General features: G+C 47.3%; 1 protein-coding gene across 1 annotated transcript in view; it reads left to right on the top strand.

Moving 5' to 3' along the window:
* The window catches only part of ctnna2 (catenin (cadherin-associated protein), alpha 2), a 1,881,920-nt gene that overhangs the window by 249,310 nt on the left and 1,606,635 nt on the right, over positions 1-25,975 (top strand). The window contains exon 6 of the mRNA XM_070866818.1: positions 23,979-24,245. Coding sequence (XP_070722919.1) covers positions 23,979-24,245 — 267 coding nt within the window. The remainder of the gene's footprint in view (positions 1-23,978; positions 24,246-25,975) is intronic.

Here is a 25,975-nt window from a genome sequence, read left to right as displayed (position 1 = left end):
CTATTAGTAAATGTATGAGATTATCAAAATGACACATGTCACAGTTGGGTGTGTCAGGATCAAATACTCTTGGGTTGGGTACTAAGTGAGCCAGATGGAATGATTTCCTCCCTCAACTGGCATCCATATCGCTGGATCGGGGCACTTAAGTGTACCCTTTTCATGGCGCTATTAATTGCCGGCGGTATTAGGGGCGGTACTTTTTTTTTAAAAAAAGTTGAAAATAGCACTGGGCGGTCTTGCGGGCAGTAAATGGGCGGGCACGACATTTGAGCGAATAGCAATTGCATCTACTGAGCGGGCGGCTGGATTTACCACCGGCGTTCAATGGACCCCAAAACTATCGCCGGCGGTAATCGGGCGGTATATGGATCTCAAGCTTAAATTGGGCGGTAATCCATTAAAAACCTTAAATCGGGCGGTAATCGGGTGAAAAGATTGCGAAAGTTTAGCCCTAAGTATTTACAGCACAGAAATGTGCCAATCGGACCAACAGGTCCATGCCGGTGTTTATGCTCCAACACGTCTCCTCCCACCACTCTTCATCTAACCCCATCAACATATCCTTCTATTTCTTTCTTCCCCTTGAATGCATCTATGGTATTCCCTCAACTACTCCCTGTGGTAGTGAGTTCCACATTCTAACTACTCTCTGGGTAAAGAAGTTTCTCCTGAGATCCCTATTGGATTAATTAGTTACTATCTTATATTTATGGCCCCCAGTTCTGGGCTCGCCCGCAAGTCGAAACATCTTCTCTACGTATACCCTATCAAACCCTTTCATAATCTTAAAGATCTCTATCAGGTTACCCCTCAGTCTTTTTTTTTCTAGCTGAAAGAGCCCTAGCTGTAAGGTCCTTACACAATACCACAAATCCACACGAGGCACATTCTGTGGACAAGGTCACTCCATGACCTGAACCTTTATTCACAGGACCAAGAAGTGATGACCCTGCGTGGGATCTCCCTTTTTATATACCTGGGTGACCAGGTGAGGAGTGTCTCCCACAAGTTCACCCTCCGTGGTCAAGGTGAGCATTTCTTACTATATACAGTATTGCAGTGTTGTTATATAAAGGTTACATACATGACATGACATCACCTCCCCCTCAACATCTTATTGGGATCATAGGTTAAGTCTCTCCGGTGGTCTGCGCGCTCTCGTGGAGCGCTGCAGTTGAGGCTCTGGTTGTTGAGCCTCGGTATGCGTGTTTGTGGTGGTTCCGGCTATCCGGGCTGACCACAGGGACTGTGCATGCTGCTGAATGTTCTTGTTGCTCGTTCATTGGCGGTGGTGTGAATACCATCTCATGATCTACCTCAGGTTCCTCAGTATCCATGCTGAACCTTTTTTTCCACTTGGTCCAGATGCTTGCGGCATATCTGCCCATTGTTAAGTTTAACCACTATGATCCTATTCCCCTCTTTGTCTATTACAGTACCCTCAAGCCATTTGGGTCCCAAAGCGTGATTGAGAACAAATAAGGGGTCATCAATTTCTATACATCTCCCTCTTGAATTTCGGTCATGGTACTCATTTTGGGACTGGCGCTTGCCCTCAACAATGTCGGACAGGACTAGATGAATGAGGGACAGCTGAGTTTTGAGTGTTCGTTTCATGAGTAGCTCCGCGGTCGGGACCTATAGGCCAGCAGGAGGTGCGATAGGCAGCATTGAAGGGAGGGTCCTTGAATCCGGAGCATGCCTTAGAAACATAGAAACATAGAAAATAGGTGCAGGAGCAGGCCATTCAGCCCTTCTAGCCTGCACCGCCATTCAATGAGTTCATGGCTGAACATGAAACTTCAGTACCCCCTTCCTGCTTTTTCGCCATAACCCTTGATCCCCCGAGTAGTAAGGACTTCATCTAACTCCCTTTTGAATATATTTAGTGAATTGGCCTCAACTACTTTCTGTGGTAGAGAATTCCACAGGTTCACCACTCTCTGGGTGAAGAAGTTTCTCCTCATCTCGGTCCTAAATGGCTTACCCCTTATCCTCAGACTGTGACCCCTGGTTCTGGACTTCCCCAACATTGGGAACATTCTTTCTGCATCTAACCTGTCTAAACCCGTCAGAATTTTAAACGTTTCTATGAGGTCCCCTCTCATTCTTCTGAACTCCAGTGAATACAAGCCCAATTGATCCAATCTTTCTTGATAGGTCAGTCCCGCCATCCCGGGAATCAGTCTGGTGAACCTTCGCTGCACTCCCTCAATAGCAAGAATGTCCTTCCTCAAGTTAGGAGACCAAAACTGTACACAATACTCCAGGTGTGGCCTCACCAAGGCCCTGTACAACTGTAGCAACACCTCCCTGCCCCTGTATTCAAATCCCCTCGCTATGAAGGCCAACATGCCATTTGCTTTCTTAACCGCCTGCTGTACCTGCATGCCAACCTTCAATGACTGATGTACCATGACACCCAGGTCTCGTTGCACCTTCCCTTTTCCTAATCTGTCACCATTCAGATAATAGTCTGTCTCTCTGTTTTTACCACCAAAGTGGATAACCTCACATTTATCCACATTATACTTCATCTGCCATGCATTTGCCCACTCACCTAACCTATCCAAGTCACTCTGCAGCCTAATAGCATCCTCCTCGCAGCTCACACTGCCACCCAACTTAGTATCATCCGCAAATTTGGAGATACTGCATTTAATCCCCTCGTCTAAATCATTAATGTACAATGTAAACAGCTGGGGCCCCAGCACAGAACCTTGCGGCACTCCACTAGTCACTGCCTGCCATTCTGAAAAGTACCCGTTTACTCCTACTCTTTGCTTCCTGTCTGACAACCAGTTCTCAATCCACGTCAGCACACTACCCCCAATCCCATGTGCTTTAACTTTGCACATTAATCTCTTGTGTGGGACCTTGTCGAAAGCCTTCTGAAAGTCCAAATATACCACATCAACTGGTTCTCCTTTGTCCACTTTACTGGAAACATCCTCAAAAAATTCCAGAAGATTTGTCAAGCATGATTTCCCTTTCACAAATCCATGCTGACTTGGACCTATCATGTCACCATTTTCCAGATGCACTGCTATGACATCCTTAATAATTGATTCCATCATTTTACCCACTACTGAGGTCAGGCTGACCGGTCTATAATTCCCTGTTTTCTCTCTCCCTCCTTTTTTAAAAAGTGGGGTTACATTGGCTACCCTCCACTCCATAGGAACTGATCCAGAGTCAATGGAATGTTGGAAAATGACTGTCAATGCATCCGCTATTTCCAAGGCCACCTCCTTAAGTACTCTAGGATGCAGGCCATCAGGCCCTGGGGATTTATCTGCCTTCAATCCCATCAATTTCCCCAACACAATTTCCCGACTAATAAAGATTTCCCTCAGTTCCTCTTCCTTACTAGACCCTCTGACCCCTTTTATATCCGGAAGGTTGTTTGTATCCTCCTTAGTGAATACCGAACCAAAGTACTTGTTCAATTGATCCGCCATTTCTTTGTTCCCCGTTATGACTTCCCCTGATTCTGACTGCAGGGGACCTACGTTTGTCTTCACCAACCTTTTTCTCTTTACATACCTATAGAAACTTTTGCAATCCGCCTTAATGTTCCCTGCAAGCTTCTTCTCGTACTCCATTTTCCCTGTCCTAATCAAACCCTTTGTCCTCCTCTGCTGAGTTCTAAATTTCTCCCAGTCCCCAGGTTCGCTGCTATTTCTGGCCAATTTGTATGCCACTTCCTTGGCTTTAATACTATCCCTGATTTCCCTAGATAGCCACGGTTGAGCCACCTTCCCCTTTTTATTTTTACGCCAGACAGGAATGTACAATTGTTGTACTTCATCCATGCGGTCTCTAAATGTCTGCCATTGCCCATCCACAGTCAACCCCCTAAGTATCATTCGCCAATCTATCCTAGCCAATTCTCGCCTCATACCTTCAAAGTTACCCTTCTTTAAGTTCTGGACCATGGTCTCTGAATTTACTGTTTCATTCTCCATCCTAATGCAGAATTCCACCATATTATGGTCACTCTTCCCCAAGGGGCCTCGCACAATGAGATTGCTAATTAATCCTCTCTCATTACACAACACCCAGTCCAAGATGGCCTCCCCCCTAGTTGGTTCCTCAACATATTGGTCTAGAAAACCATCCCTTATGCACTCCAGGAAATCCTCCTCCACCGTATTGCTTCCAGTTTGGCTAGCCCAATCTATGTGCATATTAAAGTCACCCATTATAACTGCTACACCTTTATTGCATGCACCCCTAATTTCCTGTTTGATGCCCTCCCCAACATCCCTATTACTGTTTGGAGGTCTGTACACAACTCCTACTAACGTTTTTTGCCCTTTGGTGTTCTGCAGCTCTACCCATATAGATTCCACATCATCCAAGCTAATGTCTTTCCTAACTATTGCATTAATCTCCTCTTTAACCAGCAATGCTACCCCACCTCCTTTTCCTTTTATTCTATCCTTCCTGAATGTTGAATACCCCTGAATGTTGAGTTCCCAGCCCTGATCATCCTGGAGCCACGTCTCCGTAATCCCAATCACATCATATTTGTTAACATCTATTTGCACAATTAATTCATCCACCTTATTGCGGATACTCCTTGCATTAAGACACAAAGCCTTCAGGCTTGTTTTATTAACACCCTTTGTCCTTTTAGAATTTTGCTGTACAGTGGCCCTTTTTGTTCTTTGCCTTGGGTTTCTCTGCCCTACACTTTTCCTCATCTCCTTTCTGTCTTTTGCTTTTGGCTCCTTTTTGTTTCCCTCTGTCTCCCTGCATTGGTTCCCATCCCCCTGCCATATTAGTTTAAATCCTCCCCAACAGCACTAGCAAACACTCCCTTGCTTTATGATTTGGACCGCATGTTCCGCCTGGCCATTGGAGGCTGGCTTGAATGGTGCTATCCTATCATGGTTAATGCCATTACCCGATATGAACTCCCGGAATTTGTAGCTTGTGAAACATTGGTCATTATCGCTAACAAGGATGTCCGGCAAGCCGTGGGTCGCAAAGACTGCGCGCAGACTCCCCACAGTGGTGGATGTCGTGCACGAATTCAAAATGATGCACTCGATCCATTTCGAGTACGCATCAACCACAATGAGAAACATTTTTCCCATGAACGGACCCGCGTAGTCTATGTGAATATGTGACCATGGCCTGGTGGGCCAGGGCCACGGGCTGAGCGGGGCCTTCCTGGGGGCATTACCTAACTGGGCACACGTCGTGCATCTGCGAAAACAGTGTTCTAGGTCTGAATCAATTCCCAGCCACCACACATGTGACCGGGCAATGGTCTTCATCAGCACGATGCCCGGGTGCTCGCTGTGGAGTTCCCTAATGAATGCTTCTTTGCCCTTCTGGGGCATGACGACCCGGCTGCCCCATAGTAGGCAGTCGGCTTGGATGCCGAGCTCATCCATCCATCTGTGAAACGGCCTGACCTCCTCAGGGCATACTCCGTGTGCGAGTGCCCAATCCCCTGTCAGGACACATTTCTTAATCAAGGATAGGAGGGGATCTCTGGTCCAGATTTTGATCTGGCGGGCTGTGATGGGGGAGCCTGCGATGTCAAAGGCATCGACAGCCATGACCATCTAAGCACTTTGCTCCGCTGCCCCCTCGGTGGTGGCCAGTGGAAGCCTGCTGACTGCATCAGCGCAATTTTCAGTGCCAGGCCGGTGCCGGATGGTGTAGTCATACGCAGCGAGCGTGAGAGCCCATTGCTGTATGCGAGCTGATGCTTGGCATTGATAGCCTTGCTGTCCGATAACAGGGATGTTAACGGCTTGTGGCCCGTTTCTAATTTGAACCTCCTGCCAAAAAGGTACTGATGCATCTTTTTCACCCCATGGACACATGCGAGTGCTTCCTTCTCAACCATCCCATAACCCTGTTCAGCTTGAGAACGTGACCTGGAGGCATAAGCCACAGGTTGTAGTTGGCCCCCTCAGCGTTACCCTGCTGCAACACGCACCCAACCCCATAGGACGATGCATCACATGTCAGAACCAATTTCTTACGGGGGTCGTACAGGGTCAACAACTTATTTGAACAAAGTAGGTTCCACGCCCGATTGAAAGCCCGTTCCTGACAGTCACCCCAAAACCAATCACAACCCTTACGCAGGAGCACGTGTAACGGCTCCAACAATGTGCTTAAGTTTGGCAGAAAGTTCCCGAAATAGTTCAAGAGTCCCAGAAATGAACGCAACTCCGATGTGTTGCAGGGCCTGGGCGCTCGTTGAATTGTCTCCGTTTTGGATTCGGTAGGCCGAATCCTGTCTGCAGCAACCCTGCTCGGGAGCCAAAAACACACACTTAGACTTCTTGAGTCGCAGGCCTACCCGGTCCAGTCGGCATAGCACCTCCTCCAGGTTGTGGAGATGTTCCTCGGTGTCACGATCCGTGATGAGGATGTCGTCCTGAAAGACGATTGTTCCAGGGATGGATTTGAGCAGGCTTTCCATGTTTCTTTGAAAAATCGCGGCCGCTGATCGAATGCCAAATGGACATCTGTTGCAAACAAACAGTCCCTTGTGCGTGGTGATGGTGGTCAGTAGTTTAGATTCGTCGGCCAGTTCTTGGGTCATGTAGGCTGGGGTGAGGTCCAACTTGGTGAACAGCTTGCCGCCAGCCAGGAGCGGGTATTGGTCTTGTAGTGACACCCGGTTGATAGTGGCCTTGTAGTCGCCACAGATCCTGACCGAGCCATCTGCTTTTAGGATGGGAACGATGGGGCTTACCCAGTCGCTGAATTTAACGCCAGTATGTTGCCCGTGTATTGTCAGTGAATTGTCCGTGTATTGCCTGTGCATTGGCCCTTTGTTGCCTGTGCATTGCCCCTGCATCGCCAGTGCATTGGCAGTGCATTGCCCATATATTGCCAGTGTATGTCCGTGCGTTGCCAGTGCAATGCCAGTGCATTGGCAGTTCATTGCCCATGTATTGCCCGTATATTGCCCGTGTAGTGCCAGTGCATTGACCGTGTACTGCCAGTGCATGCCCGTCTATTGCCAGTGCATTGCCCGTGTATTGTCCATGCATTGACAGTGCATTGCCTGTGTATTACTCGTGCATTGCCCATGTATTGCCCCTGCATTGCCCTTGTATTGCCAGTGCATTGCCTAGTGCATTGCCTGTGTATTGCCCATGTATTGCCCATGCATTGCCCATGTATGCCCTCTCTCAGCAACCGGTCCAACTCGCTCTCAATTTTCTCCTGCATCACATACGGCACAGCTCTGGCTTTGTGGAGCACTGGTCTGGCGTCCAGGGTGATGCGTATCACCACTCTGGTACCTTTGAACGTCCCGACGCCAGGCTGAAATAGTGACTGAAATTGCTGTAGGACCTGTGAGCGTGAACTTCGCTCCACAGATGACATGACATGCACATCCCCCCCCATTTCCAGTTTATCTCAGCTAACCAGCTGCTCCCCAACAGCGCAGGACCATTGCCCGGGACAATCCAGAACAGCAGCCGGTTCACCGATCCATTGTGTGTGACCGCCAACGTTGCACTGCCTAGCACTGGAATGATTTCTTTGGTGTACATCCGTAATTGCGTCTCAATGCGTTCTAGTTTGGGTCTGCTGGCTTTGAGTGGGCACAGCTTTTCGAATTGTTGAACACTCATGAGTGACTGGCTGGCCCCCGTGTCCAGCTCCATGCGTACAGGAATGCCTTTTAATAGGACTTTCATCATCATAGGTGGCGTTTTGGTATATGAACTGTGAATGTTTGCCACATGAATCCGCTGAACTTCAATGTCCATTGATTTGCCCCAAGCGTCATCCTGCCTCGCAGACCCCTCATCTGGTTCATCCGCCTCGTATATTAGCCTGGTTACAGGCTTTCTGCACATTCTAGCTAAATGGCCATTGAGGTTACAATTTCTGCAGACGAGCTGTTGAAACCTGCAAGTCCTGGCAGCATGTCTGCCCCCACACCTCCAGCATGAACTGAGATTTCCATTGTTGTGAACAAAAGCGTTGTTGCAAGGCATTCCTCGCTGATTGTTCCTTTGACTGCTCTTGAGCACCATGTTAGTAGGTGTCAATGGCCCCATCCCGGGGGGGCGTAAATGTCTGTTCAGCCTGCCATTTTCTCTGTTGGAGACTTACTCTTGGGTCTATTGCTGCCTGGGATGTGTCGAACTGCCCTTGCCTGCCTGCGGGGCTCTGTGTCGCGTTTATGATATTGACTCCCTGATCCATTGCCACGTTGGAGGCAGAATTGCACGCGTATATTATCTTGGTTTCCTCCTCCCCCGCCATAAAAGTCTGTACCATCAACGCCGCCGCTTTCAAGGTCAAGTCCTTGGTCTCAATTAGCTTTCTGAAAATCCCAGCATGACCGATGCCCTCAATAAAGAAATCCCTTAGCATCTCCCCCCTGCAGGCGTCTGTGAACTTAGAGAGTGGCCAAGCGCCGGAGGTCCGCAACGAAATCCGGTATGCTCTGTCCTTCCCGACGTCAGTGTGTATAGAATCTGTGTCGGGCCATGTGTATGCTGCTCGCCGGTTTGAGGTGCTCTCCGATTAGTTTGCTGAGCTCTTCGAAGGTTTTGTCCGCCGGCATTTCAGGTGCTAGCAGGTCTTTCATGAGCGCGTAAGTCTTAGGTCTACAGCTGTCAGCAGATGAACCCTTCACTTGTCGGCTGCTACGTCTACCAGCCAATCCTTTGTGACAAAACTCTGCTGGAGCCTCTCAATGAAATCGTCCCAGTCCTCACCAACACAGTACCATTCATCTGTGCTGCCGGTGGCCATTCTCGTGGGTCGATGATTCCCGTTTCTCGTCGCCAATGCAACGTCCTTACACAATACCACAAATCCACATGAAGCACATTCTGTGGACAAGGTCACTCCATGACCTGAACCTTTATTCACAGGACCAAGAAGTGATTACCCTGCGTGGGACCTCCCTTTTTATATACCTGGGTGACCAGGTGAGGAGTGTCTCCCACAAGTTCACCCCCTGTGGTCAAGGTGTGCATTTCTTACATATATACAATATTGCAGTGTTACATAAAGGTTACATACATGACACTAGCCAGGTCAATCTTTCCTGATGGGTATAACCTCTCATTCTGGTATCATTGTAGTAAATCTTTATTTCACCTTCTCCTGTGCCTCTACATTTTTATAATATGGAGACCGTATTTAAGGAAGGATATACTTGCATTGGAGACTGTTCAGAGAAGGTTCATGAGGTCGATTCTGGAGAAGAGGGGGTTGACTTATGAAGATAGGTTGAGTAGGTTGGGCCTATACACATTGGAGTTCAGAAGAATGAGAGGTGATCTTATCGAAACTTTAACTGGGGGACCTAGTCTCAGAATAAGGGGCTGCCCATTTAAAACTGAGACGAGGAGGAATTTCTTCCCTGAGGGTTGTAAATCTATGGAATTCTCTGCCCCAGAGGCTGTGGAGGCTAGGTCATTGAATATATTTAAGGCGGAGATAGCCAGATTTTTGAGCGATAAGGGAGCAAAGGGTTATAGGGGGCCGGCAGGGAAGTGGAGCTGTATCCATGATCAGATCAGCTGTGATCTTACGAAATGGCGGAGCAAGCTCGAGGGGCCAAGTGGTCTGCTCCTGTTCCTATTTCTTATGCTCTCTATACTATATATCATCTTTGATGCAGTGGTCTGATACTATCATGCAATGGTTTGCTGTGAGCATGTAAGTTATCAAGGAACTTGTGGGATGGATTATCATTTCCATGATCGTGCAAGCCTAGCATTGCTGGGTGCTTCACAAAGTCTTTTCACAAAATAATTACCAAAACATACAGTACACTCTCATACCATGGTCATCTGGAGCCCAACATTTTGGATATTACATCAAGAGGGTACATTTTCAACTTGAGAACTGCTATTGCAAAGCAAACCAGAAGCCGGCCGCAGACGTGATTCCAAGATGGTATGTTGCCTCCCTGGTGCCAGGGTCAAGGATGTTAAAACGGCTGCAGGACATTGAGGGGAGGGTGAACAGCCAGAGGTCGTGGTACATATCGGTAGCAACGACATGGGTAGAAAGAGGGATGTGGTCCTGCAGGCAGATTTTAAGGAGCGAGGAAAGCTCTTAAAAAGCAGGACCTCAAATGTGGTAATCTCCGGATTATTCCCGGTGCTACGTGCTAGTGAGTACAGAAATAGGAGATAGAGCAGATGAATGCATGGCTGGAGAGATGGTACAGGAGGGAGGTCTTTAGATTCCTGAGGCATTCGGACTGTTTCTCGGGGAGGTGGGATCTGTACAAGCTGGACAGGTTGCACCTCATCGGGGCCATGACCAATATCTTCATTTGGTGTGTATGGAGCGGAGGCGGGGGGTGGGGTTGCTAGTGCTATTTGGGAGGGTTTAAACTAGCTTGGCAGGGGGATGGGAACATGAGAGTTGATTTGGAAGGGAGAGAAGCAAGGCGTAAAATTAGTAAGCGAGTTTGGAATTCAGAGGAAACGAAGGCTAGAAAATAGACACGGCAGTTTGGCAATGCTAAATGGTATATACTTTAATGCAAGGAGTTTAGGAAATAAGGCAGAGGGTTAAAAAAGGAGGGGGAGTTGACAGTATTGGTTAAAGAAACACTTACAGCTGTGAGAAGGGATGATGTGTTTGAAGGATCATCAAATGAGGCTATATGGGTTGAACGAAAGAACAAAAAAGGGGCAATCACACTGCTGGGAGTGTACTATAGATCCCCAAAGAGTCCAAGAGAGATAGAAGAGCAAATTTGTCGGCACATTTCTGACAAGTGCAAAAACAATGGGGCAGTAATAGTGGAGGATTTCAATTACCCTAATATTAACTGGGGTACTATCGGTGTAAAATGCATAGAGAGCACAGAATTCCTAAGTTGTATTCTGGAGAACTTTTTTAGCCAGTATGTAGCAAGCCCAACAAGAGGGGGAACAGTATTGGATTTAGTTTTAGCGAATGAAGCTGGGCAGGTGGAAGGAGTATCAGTGGGAGAACATTTTTGTGGCAATCATAATTCAGTTAGTTTTAGCATAATTATGGGTAAGGACAAAGATAGATCAGGAGGAAAGGTTGTAAATTGAGTGAAGGCCAATTTTATGAGGTTGCGAAGAGATTTAGCAAAAGTGGAGTGGAAACAGCTACTTGAAAGTAAATCCGAGAAGTGGGAGGCATTCAAGGGGGAGGTACCTGGAGTTCAGGGTAAATATTTTCCCACAAAGCAAAAGGGTAGAACTGCCAAATTTAGAGCACCCTGGATGACGAGGTGCATACATGGTAATATAAGGCAAAAAGCGGAAGCTTATATCAGATACTGAGAGCTCAATACTGCAGAAAGTCTGGAAGAGTACAGAAAGTATCAGGGTGAAATTAAGAAGCCAAATTAGGAAAGTCTAGAGATGGCATGAAAAAATACTGGCAAGTAGAATCAAAGAAAACCCAAAGATGTTTTATAATTGTACAACGAGCAAGAGGATAACTAAGGAAAGAATAGGGCCTATTCATGACCAAGATGGTGATCTATGTTGGAAGTGGAGGATGTGGTTAAGATGCTTAATGAATACTTTGCAACTGTCTTCACAAAAGAGGGGGACGATGTTGAAGTTAAAGAGGAAAAGAGTGAAATATTGGATGTGATAAATATAGTAAGAGGGGAAGTATTAAGAGGTTTAGCATCTTTGAAAGTAGATAAATCACCAGGACTGGATGAAATATATCCTAGGCTATTAAAAGAAGCAAGGGAGGTAATTGCGAAGGCTCTGACCATCATTTTCTAATCCTCCCTGGCTACAGGAGTGGTGCCAAAGGATTGGAGAACTGCCAATGTTATACCATTGTCAAAAAAGGGAGGAAGGGATAAACTGAGTAATTACAGGCCAGTTAGTTTAACCTCGGTGTGGGCAAATTATTGGAATCAATTCTGAGGGATAGTATAAACCTTCATTTAGATTAATCAAGGACAGTCAGCATGGATTTGTTAAGGGAAGGTCATGTCTGACGAACTTGATTGAATTTTTTGAGGAGGTAACAAGGAGGGTTGATGAGGGCAGTGTATTTTAATGTAGTCCCAGTGGATTTTAGCAAGGCTTTTGACAAGGTCCCACATGGCAGGCTGATTTTAAAAAAGTAAAAGCCCGTGGGATCCGAGGGAGAGTGGCAAATTGGATCCAAAATTGGCTCAGTGGCAGGAAGCAAAGGGTAATGGTTGTGTATTTTTGCAACTGGCAGGGTGTTTCCAGTGTGGTTCCACAGAGCTCAGGACTCGGTCCCTTGCTTTTTGTGATAAATATAAATGATTTAAATTTAAATGTAGGGGGAAAAAGAAATTTGCAGATGATACAAAAATTGGCTGTGTGGTTGACGGTCAGGAGGAAAACTTTAGACTGCAGGAAGATATCAATGAACTGGTCAGTTGGACAGAAAAGTGAAAAATGGAATTCAATCTGGTATAATGAGGTATTGCATTTGAGGCAAGGGAATACACAATAAATTGGAGGTGTGGAGATACAGAGGGACCTTGGAGTGTATGTCCACAGATCATTTAAAGGTAGCAGGACAGGTCGATAAGGTAGTTGAAAAGGCATATGGAATGCTTTTTTATTAGCCGAGGCATAGAATATATGAGCAGAGAAGTTATACTAGAACTGTATACAACGCTAGTTAAACCACTGCTTGAGTACTGTGTACAGTTCTGGTCACCATATTATAGGAAAGATGTGATTGCACTAGAGAGGGTGCAGAGGAGATTTAAGAGGATGTTGCCAGGACTGGAAAATTACAGCTATGAAGAATGATTGGATAGGCTGGGATTGTTTTCTTTGCAACAGTGAAGGCTGAGGAGAGATTTAATTGTGTATAAAATTATGAGGGGCCTTGATAATGGATAGGATGGATCTGTTTCCCTTAGCAGAGGGGTCAATAACCAGGAGACATGGATTTAAAGTAGTTGGAAGAAGGATTGGAGGGGAGATGAGGAAAAAATGTTTCACCGAGGGTGGCGGGGTCTGGAACTCACTGCCTGAAAGGGTGGTAGAGGCAGAAACCCTCACCACATTTGAAAAGTACTTGGATGTGCTCTTTAAAAAGCTGTTACCTACAGAGCTACAGATGTAGTACTGAAAGGTGGGGTCAGGATGGGAGGCTCTTTTCTGACCAACACGGACATGATGGGCCGAATGGCCTCTTTCTGTATTGCAATTTTCTATGATTCTATAAGATCAATTAGCTCATTGCATGCAAGTTTCTGTGGTCATAGCTGCCTCTGAAGGTTTCGGCTTGTGCCATAAGGAGCGACAGGGGATTACGCTTTAGATGAAAGGAATGCTATTGTGTTCCTAACACAGATGAGACTGCACACAGGGAGGTTAAAGTAACAGTGACCTCAGTCTTTATTAAGACATTCCAGTGTGAGGAAACAGGCCTTAGAGGCCGGTTTATATACAGTGCTCCCAAGGGATGCTGGGATACCATGGGACTTTAGGGGATGTGCTCCCTGGTGGCGGAACATGGGAGTGCATGCTTTACAGATACACCACATCATTCCCCCCGCCAAGGTCAAAGTGAAAACTATTTACAAGGTGAGGCGGTCGGGAGCCTTTCCTTCCCTGGTGGACTGCCTCGGTACAAATGTCTGTTCTGGTGTGTTGGCAGTGCCCTCGCTGGGCTGGCGTGTTGTTGGCCCTGCAGGGCTGCTGAGTGAGCCTGGCCTTGCTGGGCTGTTTGGCGTGATGGGTTCAATAAGGTGGTGTTGATCCTTTGGGTGTGTGTTGTGGGCTCGAAAAATGTGGTGTCTGCTGTGGGTTGTTCAGGGCAGTCTGTGCCTCGTTTGGTCCAGGTGCTTTCTGCAAATTTGTCCATTGTCTAGTTTGACTACAAACACCCTACTCCCTTCTTTAGCTATCACCGTGCTCGCGATCCACTCGGGACCATACCCATAGTTTAGCACATACACAGGGTCATTCAGATCAATTTCCCGTGACACAGTGTGCGACTATCGTTTACATTTTGTTGCTGCCACCTGCTCTCTACCTGATCATGCAGGTTGGGGTGAACCAGTGAGCGTCTGGGTTTTAAGTGTCCTTTTCATGAGTAGCTCAGCCGGGGGCACCCCTGTGAGTGAGTGGGGTCTCGTGCGGTAGCTGAGCAGTACTCGGGACAGGCAGGTTTGGAGTGAGCCGACTGTGACTCATTTAAGGCTTTGTTTGATTGTTTGTACTGCCCGCTTTGCCTGCCCATTGGAGGCTGGTTTAAACGGGGCGAGGTGACATGTTTGATCCCATTGTGGGTCATGAATTCTTTAAATTCGGCACTGGTGAAACATGGCCCGTTGTCACTGACCAGTATGTCAGGCAGGCCGTGGGTGGCAAACATGGCCCTCAGGCTTTCAATTGCGGTGTTGGCGGTGCTTCCCGACATTATTTTACATTCAGTCCATTTTGAAAAAGCATCCACCACCACCAGGAACATTTTACCGAGAAACGGGCCAGCATAGTCGACATGGATCCTCAACCATGGTCTGGAGTGCCAGGACCACAAACTTAACGGTGCCTCTCTATGCGCGTTGCTCAACTGAGCACATACGCTGCATTGCCGTACACAGGACTCTAAGTCAGAGTCGATACCGGGCCACCACACGTGGGATCTGGCTATCGCTTTCATCATTACTATGCCCGGGTGTGTGCTGTGGTGATCCGAGATGAACGTCTCCCTGCCCTTTTTGGGTAGCACTACGTGGTTACTCCACAACAGGCAGTCTGTCTGAATGGACAGTTCGTCCTTTCGCCGCTGGAACGGCTTGATTAGCTCTTGCATTTCAACGGGGATGCTGGCCCAGCTCCCATGCAGTACACAGTTTTTTTACTAGGGACAGCAGAGGATCTTGGCTGGTCCAAGTCCTAATCTGGCGGGCCGTGACAGGTGATTTATCATTTTCAAACGTTTCCATGACCATCAACAAGTCTGCGGGCTGCGCCACCATCAACAAGTTTGCAGGCTGCACCATTTGCACCTCCGAGGTGGGCAATGGTAACCGACTGTGAGCATCCACACAGTTCTCGGTGCCTGGCCTGTGGTGGATGGTTTTGTTATAGGCTGATGGCGCGAGTGCCCACCTTTGTATGCAGGCTGAGGCATTAGTATTTATCCCCTTGTTTTCAGCGAACAGGGATATATGAGGGGCTTGTGATGGGTTTCCAGCTCAAATTTGAGGCCAAACAGGTACTGATGCATTTCCTTTACCCCGAACACACACACTCCTGGAAGCATAGGCGACAGGCTGCAACTTCCCCATAATGTTAGCTTGTTGCAATACACACCAGACTCCTTATGACGACGCATCACATGCTAGCACAAGTCTTTTACACGGGTTATACAATACAAGCAGCTTGTTGGAGCATAAAATGTTTCTGGCTCTCTCAAAAGCAATTACTTGTTTTTTTTTCCCCATATCCAGTTCTCACCTTTACGCAATAACACATGTAGGGGCTCTAAGAAGATGCTTAACCCCGGTAGGAAGTTACCAAAATAGTTGAGTCCCAGGAACGACTGCAGCTCCATGACGTTCTGTGGCCTGGGTGCGTTCCTGATAGCCTCTGTCTTGGCGTCTGTGGGCCGAATGCCATCCGCCGTGATATTTCTCCCCAAAAACTCCACTTCTGTTGCCACGAAGATGCATTTCGACCTCTTGAGCCGCAGCCCTACGTGATCCAATCGCTGGAGGACCTCCTCCAGGTTTTGTAGGTGCTCGGCGGTGTCCCGACCCGTGACCAATATGTTGTCCTGAAAGACCACCATGTGTGGTACCGACTTGAGTAGGCTCTCCATGTTTCTCTGGAAGATCGCTGCAGCTGACCGAATTCCAAACGAGTATCTGTTGTAGATGAACAGTCCCTTGTGCGTGTTGATGCAGGTGAGGCCCTTTGAAAACTCCTCCAGCTCCTGCGTCATGTAGGCCGAAGTCAGGTCGAGCTTGGTGAACGTCTTGCCTCCTGCCAGCGTCGCAAATAGGTTGTCTGCCTTAAGTAGCTGATATTGGTCCTGTAGCGAGAAATACTTACTTTTATAATCGCCGCAAATCCTGACCGTGCCATCATTTTTGAGCACTGGAACAATCGGTCTGGCCCACTCGCTGAATTCCACTGGGGAGATGATGCACTCGCGTTGCAGCCTGTCCAGCTCGATTTCCACTCTCTCCCTCATCATATGAGATACCGCTCGCGCCTTGTGGTGAATGAGTCGTGCCTCTGGGACCAAGTGGATCCGCACCTTGGCCCCGGAAAAGTTTCTAATGCCTGGCTCAAAAAGAGAAGGAAATTTGTTAAGAACCTGGGTACGTGAGGCCTCATCGACATGTGATAGCACTTGGATGTCATCTCGGTTCCAGCGGATTTTGCCCAGCCAGCTCCTTGCAAGCAGTGTGGGGCCATCGCCCGTAATAATCCAGAGTGGTAGTTTGTGCACCGTGCCCTCGTAGGTGACCTTGACCATGGCGCTGCCCAGGACAGCGATAAGCTCTTTGGTGTACGTTCTCAGTTTCCTGTGGATGGGGCTTGTTGCACCACAGTTTCTCAAACATCCTTTTACTCATGATGGATTGGCTAGCGCCAGTGTCCAGTTCCATAGATATGGGTAAGCCATTCAATTTTACATTTTGCATTATCGGTGGACATTTTGTCGAAAATGTGTGCACCCCGTGTACTTTAGCATCTGCCTCCTCTCTCTGAGGCTCGAAATTGCTTTGATCCACCATGGACTGATCTTCCTCTGCCACGTGGTGGTTAGCAGGTTGTGCAGAGCTTGCAGGTCGTCTGCAAGCTTGTTGGAGGTGCCCCACTGTTCCACAGCTCTTGCAAATATACCCATTTGAAGCGGCATGAATAGGCTGAATGGATGCCTCCACAACGCCAACAAGGGGTGAATTGCCTTGCATTCATCCTTGGTTGCGGACTCTGAGTCATCTGGGTCACCTGAGGCCTGCTGGCAGTTGCAGACTCGTGGTTTCTGTCTTGTACATTTCTGCTCGCAAACACAGTTCCAGTTAATTTATGAACATTGCTATCACTTGTGCGCTGAGAGTTTGTTTGGTGTTACCACTGGTGGACATAAACGCCTGTGCTATCACAATGGCCTTACTGAGGGTCGGTGTCTCTACAGTCAAAAGTTTTCGTAGGATGGTCTTGTGGCCAATGCCCAGTACAAAAATGTTTCTGTGCATCGGCTCCAGGTAGCCATCAAACTCACATTTTCCTGCAAGTCGCCTTAGCTCAGTGACGTAGCTCTCCACTTCCTGACCTTCAGATTGCTGGCACGTGTAGAACCGATACCTCGCCATCAGCACGCTCTCCCTCGGGTTAAGATGTTCCCAAACCAGTGTACACAGCTCCTCATACGACTTATCTGTGGGTTTCACCGGAGCCAGAAGATTCTTCATGAGGCTGTAAGTCGGTGTCCCGCAGACCGTGAGGAGGACCGCTCTCCTTTTTGCAGCGTTTCCTCCAAAACTCGGCTACAAAGTACTGGTCTAGCTGTTCGACATAGGCTTCCCAGTCCTCACCCTCCGAGAACTTCTCCAGGATGCCCACAGTTTGCTGCATCTTTGCGTTGAATTCGTATTCTCGTCGCCAGTTATTGTGTTCCTAATACAGATGAGACTGCACACAGAGAGGTTAAAGTAACAGTGACCTCAGTCTTTATTAAGACACTCCAGAGTGAGGAACGGGCCGGTTTATATACAGTGCTCCCAAGGAATGCTGGGATCCCTTGGGACTTCAGGGAATGCGCTCCCTGGTGGCGGAACATGGGAATGCATGCTTTATAGATACAGAACAAACGCAGTCACTTTTCAGAAAAAGATTGTTGGTGTGATGGTAATGCTGGCAAGAGAAGGTGGTAATGGGTCTTCTCCTTAACATGCTGCAGCCCTGTCAGAGTCGTGCTCCCATGATGATATTAGGTAGTGAGTTACAGCATTTTGACCCAGTTATAATGGACTGGTGATCATAGTCCATGTCAAAATAGTGACTGAGGGGAACTTGAAGGTGGTGATATTCCCATGATCTTGCTGCTCTTGTCCTTCTAGATAGAGATTACAGACTGGTTGAAGTAAGTGAAGTGAGTTGTTCCAGTGCATTTTTTAAATTGTAAACTGTAGCTACAGTGCACTGATGGTTTAGGGGTAGATATTGAGTCCAGTGATCGAAGCGGACTGCTCTGCCTGGATGATGTTGAATTTCAAATATTACATAAAAGCATAAGGAATATGAGCAGAAGTAGACTATTTATCCCTTCGAGCCTGCTCCGCCATTCAATAAGATCATGGCTGATCTGATCCTGGCCTCAACTCCACTCCCCTGCCCGCTCCCCATAACCCTTGACTCACATCATTCAAAAATCTGTCTATCTCCACCTTAAATACATTCACCTTAAATCCATTCAATGACCCAGCCTCCACAGCTCTCTGAGGTAGAGAATTCCAACGACTCATGACCCTCAGAGAATAAATTCCTCCTCATTTCCGTTTTAAAGAGCGACCCTTATTCTGAAACTATGCCCCTTAGTTCGAGATTTGCACCACGAGGAGAAACATCCTCTCTGCATCTACCCTGTCAAGCCCCCTCAAAATCTTAGACGTTTCAATAAGATCACTTCTCCGTCTTTTAAACTCCAATGAGTATCGGCCCAACCTGCTCAACATTTCTTCATATGAAAACCCCTTTATCTCAGGAATCAACCTCGTGAACCTTCTCTGAACTGCCTCCAATGCAAGTATATGCTTCTTTAAATAACGAGACCAAAACTGTATGTAGTACTCCAGGTGTGGTCGCACCAATGCCCTGTACAGTTGTAGCAGGACTTCTCTACTTTTATACTTTTATCCCTTTGCAATAAAGGTCAACATTCCATTTGTCTTCCTGATTACTTGCTGTACCTGCAAGTAAACATTTTGTTTCATGTACAAGGACCCCAAGATCCCTCTGTACCACAGCATTTTGTAATCTGTCCCCATTTAAATAATAATTTGCTTTTTTATTTTTCTACCAAAGTAGATAACCTCCCATTTTCCCACATTATACTCCATCAGCCAAATTTTTGCTCACTTACTTGGGCTATCTATATCCCTTTGTAGATTCTTTGGGGCCGTAATTCAGACACGCTAGAAAGCTGGCGCACCAATGATTTCTTACCTGGTTTTTCCGTCGGGAGCGATGAGACAGACTTTGGATCGATTTTAGGAACTTTGAAATTTTTTTGGTGTCGAACTGGAAGTCGGTCATAGTGGGGGTGGAAGTGCGGCGGTAAGTCAAAGGGAAGAGAATCGGGGATTTTTAAGCTTCGGCCTCTAAACCACCGGGGAGGGTTTCGGCTGGGCCAGCGGCCTGGCACACTGTTGACCGCCCGGCCGAACCCGAGGAAATAATTTGCCGGCTGATTGGCAAGACAGCTGGCAAAAATTACACAATTGGCGACCGCGGGCTCTCCCCTTGAAGGGCCGCCGTGCTGCCTGGCCGCACACAGGCAGGAGAAGGTGCACCGACAGAAAAAGCTGTTGGGCGGATCGTGGATTTTTTTACCTAAATTTGGGGTGGATTAAAATGTAGTAGTGGAATAGCGGTGGCGCGCGCTTTGATGCGCTTGCGGCGGTCGGCAGCAGCAGGACGGAAGTGGGGACCGGGTGAAAAATTCCCGAGCTGGGTTTTGGTTGGGGCGGCCAATGGACTGCAATGCGGTGACCACTCAATTCTGCCACATGGGTGCCGCAAAACGACGGAAACGGGCCTTATATGCACCCTGAAATTTGGCCCCTTTATGTCCTCCTCACAACTTGCTTTCCTACCTATCTTTGCATTATCAGCAATTTTGGCTATATTACACTCGGTTCCTTCATCCAAGTCATTAATATAAATTGTAAATGGTTGAGACTCCAGCACTGATTCCTGTGGCACCCCACTAGTTACAGTTTGCCAACCTGAAAATGACCCATTTATCCTGACTCTCTGTTTTCAGTTAGTTAACCAATCCTCTATCCACACTAATATATTACCCCCAACCCCATGAGCTGTTATCTTGTGCAGTAGCCTTTTATGTGGCACCTTGTCGAGTGCTTTCTGGAAATCCAAATACATGACATTTACTGGTTCCCCTCTATCCGCCCAGCTCGTTGCATCCTCACAGAATTCCAGCAAATTTGTCAAACATGATTTCCCTTTCATAAAACCATGCTGACTCTGCTTGACTGCATTATGATTTTCTAAATGTCCTCATACTACTTCCTTAATGATCGACTCCAACATTTTCCCACTGACAGATGTTAGGCTAACTGGTCTATAGTTTCCTGTTTTCTGTCTCCCTCCTTTCTTAAATAGGGGCGTTATATTTGCGGTTTTCCAGTCCGCTGGGACCTCTCCAGAATTCAGGAACTTTTGGTAAATTACAACCAATGCATCCACTATCTCTGCAGCCACCTCAACACCAGGGGACTTGTCCACCTTTAGTCCCATTAGTTTGCCTAGTATTTTTACTTTAGTGATAGTGATTGTTTTAAGTTTCCCCCCACCCCAATAGCCCCTTTATTATCAATTATTGGGATGCTTTTAGTGTCTTCTTCTGTGAAGACCGATACAAAATATTTGTTCAAAGTCTCTGCCATTTACCTGTTTCCCATTATTAATTCACTAGTCTCATCCACCAAGGGACCAATGTTTAATTTAGCTACTCGCTTCCTTTTTATATACTTGTAGAAGCTCTTACTGCCTGTTTGATATTTCTTGCTAGTTTACTCGCTATCTTCTCTCTATCATTTTTTTAGTCATCCTTTGCTGGTTTCTAAAAATTTCCCAATCCTCTAGCCTTCCACTGTTCTTCATAACATTGTGTGCCTTTGTTTTTAATATGATACCATCATTTACTTCCTTAGTTAGCCATGGATGGTTCATCCTTCTTTTAGTCTTTCTCAATGGAATATATCTTTGCTGAGAGTTATGAAACATCTCCTTAAATGTTTGCCACTGCTTTTCGACAGTCTTACCCTTTAATATATTTTACCAGTTTACTTAAACCAACTCTGCCTTTCATACCTTTTGTAATTACCATGATTTAAGTTCAGGACACTAGTTTGAGACCTAGCTTTCTCACCCTCAAACTGAATTTTAAATTCTACTATGTTATGATCACTCTTCCCAAGAGGATCCTTCGCTACGAGATCATTAATTGTTCCCAACTCGTTACACATTACCAGATCTAAAATAGTCTGCGTCCTGGTTGGTTCCACAATGTTTTTTTCCAAGAAACCTTCCTGCATACACTCTCTGAACTCTTCCTCAAGGCTACCTTTGCGAATTTGATTTGTCCAATCAATATGAAGATTAAAATCGCCGATGGTTATTGTCATACCTTTCTTACAAACCTTCATTATTTCTTGATTTATACTCCATCCTACAATGTGGCTACTGTTCGGGGGCCTGTAGACCACTCCCACCAGTGACTTCTTTCCCTTATTATTTCTTATCTCCACCCAAACTACTAATGCTACTTGATCTTCTGAGCCAACATCATTTTTCACTACTGCACTGATCTCATCCCTTATTAGCAGAGCTACAATGTTGTTGCAGCTGGGAACCCATCCAGGCAAATAATAAGTATTTTATCACACTCCTGACATGAGCCTTGTAGATGGTAGAGAGGCTTCAAGGGACCAAGGGAGCCACTCTTTACGGAGTATACAGCCTCTGTCTTGCTCTTGTAACCATGTTGATTTAGATACTCCAGTTAACCTTTTGGTCATTGACAATTACTAGGATGTTGATTGTAGTAATATTGAAGATCAGGGGAGCTGATTTGGCCTTTTCTTGTTGCAGGTGATAAATACAAGATAATTATTGATAAATGAATAGAGAATTCAGGAGGAACTTCTTTACCCAGAGAGTGGTAAGGATGTGGAATGCTCTAACACAAGGCGTTATTAAGGCGAATAGCTTCGAGGTATTTAAGAGGAAGCTAGATAAGCACATGAATAGAAGGGTATGTTAGAATAAGGTTAGATGAAGTGATGCGAGAGGAGGCTCTTGTGGAGCGAGAACGCCGATGTAGACCAACCAGTTGGGCCGAATGGTCTGTTTCTGTGCTGTAGATTCTCTGGGCTAGAATTTGTAGTGGTTCACCGCCCGGTTTCTCGGCGGTATTGGCCGTTTTGGGTGATAACCGGGTTAGCGAGAAATTCCCAGCTGAGTTATGCCGGTGGTTTCGAAGTACCAATGGGGTGTGGACCGCCAGCGTGCACCGTCCACAGATCGCCATGGCATGATATTTGGCCAGCGGTGACCCGTAGGTAGGTATAAAAAAAAAACACGAGAATCAGCTGAGCTGGGCGGTAGGTAAGCAGCTCTGCAAGAAAAAGGTAAGTAATTGTTTTTTTACTGTTGTAATAATTTAAGTTAAAAGGGTCCTGAGAATGTTTTTATGATTTTTGTATGTTATGTTTTTTGAAAATATTTTGTGTTTTTCTCCAAGGCCCAACCTGCTGCCTCAGGGTAAATTCTTAGTAAATTTATTAATTATTGTTCATTTTCTTTTAAGCACCGCCCAATCGGCCCAAAATTCACCTTTTCCACTGAGAATCGGGGTGCAACGCCTTTTTTTTTTGCTGGGTGGATTTCTTTCTTTTTTGGGGGGGAAGTTTTCGCCTGTGATGATAATGGGAATCTTAGCGGTCTTTTGGGCGGCAATCTGGCGCTGGCAGGTTGTTAGGATATTCTAGCCCTGTGTAACTCATCGCTTGGTACTTGTTAGCCTAAGCCTGGATGTTGGCCAGGTTCTGCTATAGGTTGATCTGGGTGATAATCTGTGTATTTGGAAAGGCTCCAAAGGCATTTCAACCAATTGTCCGAGTTTCTAGACGCTAAGCAAAATATGGCAGTGCCTGTATCCATTGCACACAAATGCTTACAAATCATGCTTTGAAGCTTATCAGCCCAAATTGTAACCCTGCATCGCTGGGAGAAATGGTGTGGGCAGTGGATTAAGATGGCTGGGGTGGGGGTGGTCCCAGCCCCACAATCTTAACTTGCCGCAGATCGGAATGCTCTTCCGGTTTGAACGTGAAGCTATAGTTTCTCTTCCTCTATCCCTTTAAATTAACATTTCCGCATCCAAGGGCTGCTTAGCAGTCCTGCGCACCTGTTGTGTATATAGGCATTTTTATGAGTTATCAATCTCCAAGAAATAGTAGGAACATTTAAGGACAATTTCTATATCATATTACAATATTGAAATAAATTAACCGCTTCTTTCTGATGGAAGCCTCCTAAGCTATTCAAAACTGTTGTAAGTGCACATTGTGTACATAATAAGCAGGAAGTCAGTATTGCTGATCTCTCCCTCATTATTCCCCTGTTTGCACTCGGGGAACATTGATGAAAATCTACCCTAATGTATGCAATGCAATGACAAGCCTGTTTGCATGCATGATTTAAATTTATGGTGCTTATATAACCCTCACAAAGTTTATCTTTTCAAATGTTGGATCATTGAGATGGGATTATTCTGAATAAATTAAAACTGAAGAATATCGATACTTCTGCTGATCATTTCTGCACAGACCCATTTATCAGTTGGCAGTGAACAACCAATAAAAGTTTAAATTGTGTAAATCCAACAATAAAAAGTGAGCCAATGACATTGAAAGGGCTTGTGTGTTGACCTTTTATTTACCATATTGCTTCCTTCTGCAGGGTATGCAGATTTTCTAAGAATATCCTAAAAATTATTTTTAGCCAGAAATATTTCACAGTGGCTGTGCCCAGAAACAGTCTAAACTGTAATCTGATTTCCTTGCCTCTTATATTTCACAGCGGCTATTTCATAATTGGCATTCACATTGTGTTTCTGCATTGTGCAACAGTTTATTCCAGATATTTACTAGCATAGAATCATAGAATCAAGCAGCATTACTCCTACAAAGCTGTCCATATTGAGAAAATTGTATGTTTATTTTGTATATTTCACAATTGCAGGAGCTGAAAGATCTTCACTGCAGGGACGAAATGGCAGCTGCTCGGGGTGCCTTGAAGAAGAATGCTACAATGCTGTACACTGCTTCCCAAGCATTCCTCCGACACCCTGATGTAGCTGCTACCAGAGCCAACCGAGATTATGTCTTCAAACAAGTGCAAGAGGCTATTGCTGGAATTTCAAATGCAGCCCAGTCTACTTCAATGGCAGATGACAAACATGGACATGTTGGCATTGGGGAATTAGCTGCAGCTTTGAATGAATTTGATGTAAGTACCTTTGACATTATGCAGCTTGCCTTTGAGATTTTTCCCACATATGCTTCAACGATTAAAAATTATGTTCAAATTATCATCTTCCTATCACAGCAGCTAGCATTCAGATCTTGTTCCTTTAGTTGGGAGTGACGATTTGGATCATCTGTTCTTTTACAGCTTCCAATACAGCATTTATGATGAATGGAACTGAATAGCTTATTTTTTTTTGATGAGGGTATTTACTCAACAATGGAAGTCTTGTACCCTGAGTTTTCTCGAAGTTATTAGTAGTACCTGTACTCCCTTTGGTCCTCTGCATTTACAATCCTTCACTGATGACCATTTTTGCTCAGCCACCAGGAAAATAGTGACCCGATATCGTTGTCTCCCTTTTATCTCTCCCTTTTATCTCTATTAAGCAATGCTGTGATTGTTGCCAGTATCCCTTCCACCTGGTGTAGCTCAGTATGGACCCTAATGGAATAAGGATTAACCTTGCTTTATCCCACTCCATGGGCCCAAGTTTCCACAAGAAAAAAAACGGGCGCCTCTCCGAGCTGGGCGCCCGTTTTTCGCGCCGAAAAGGGCGCCTAAAAAAATCCTCGGTATTCTCCACCTACTTACAGATCCTCTGGCCCTCGGCGCTGTCAGCACGAGCTGTGGGGGGGCGGAGCCAGGTCCCGGCGCTGAAAACAGTGCCGGGACCTCTGCACATGCGCGCTACAGTCGGCACGCAAGTGCAGTAGCTCCAGGCACCGAACTGTGTGGGAGGGGCCCGAAGCACGCAGCCCCTAGCCCTGGCCCAATGGCCTCACTGGGGCTACGTGAATGAGGCTCCTCCCACGGCCAGCTCCTGCTCCCCGCCCGACCAGACCCGACACTCGCTCCCCGCCCCCCCCACCGACCAGACCCGACCTGACACCCGCTCCGACCCGACACGCGCTCCGCCCCCTCGTCCCGACACCCGCTTCCCCCGCCCCTGCACCAACCCGAGACCCGACACCCGCTCTCCCCGCCCAGACTGACACCCGAGACCCGCTCCCCCCCGACCCGAGACCCGACACCCGCCCCCCCCCGCCCCGACTGACACCCGAGATCCGCTCCCCCCCGACCCAAGACCCGACACCCGCTCTCCCCCCCCCCCCCCCCGATCAGACACCCGCTCCCCCCGACCCGACACCCGACACCCGCTACCCCCGCCCCGACTGACACCCGAGATCCGCTCCCCCCCGACCCAAGACCCGACACCCGCCCCCCCCCGCCCCGACACCCGCTCCCCCCGCCCCGACCCGAGACCCGACCCCCTCGGCCCGCCCCGACCCGAGACCCGCTCCCCCCCCCCCCCCGACTGACCCAACCCACGCTCCTGTTCCCCGACCCGACGCCCCCCTCTCTCTCCCTCTCCCCTCTCTCTCCCCCTCTCTCTCCCCCTCTCTCTTCTCTCTCTCCCTCCCTCCCTCCCTCTCCCCCTCCCTCTCCCTCCCCCTCTCCCTCCCTCCCTCCCCCTCCCCTCCCTCCCTCCCTCCCCTCTCCCTCCCTCCCCCTCCTCCCCCTCTCCTTCCCTCCCCTCCTCCCCCTCTCCTTCCCTCCCCCTCCTCCCCCTCTCCTTCCCTCCCCCTCCTCCCCCTCTCCTTCCCTCCCCCTCCTCCCCCTCTCCTTCCCTCCCCCTCCTCCCCCTCTCCTTCCCTCCCCCTCCTCCCCCTCTCCTTCCTCCCCCTCCTCCCCCTCTCCTTCCCTCCCCC

Source organism: Pristiophorus japonicus, chromosome 2 (genome assembly GCF_044704955.1).
Source record: "Pristiophorus japonicus isolate sPriJap1 chromosome 2, sPriJap1.hap1, whole genome shotgun sequence".
In the NCBI taxonomy this organism is placed as follows: Eukaryota; Metazoa; Chordata; class Chondrichthyes; family Pristiophoridae; genus Pristiophorus; species Pristiophorus japonicus.
The sequence above is the reverse complement of the archived record's forward strand: the minus strand, read 5'-3'. Positions and strand labels throughout refer to the sequence as shown.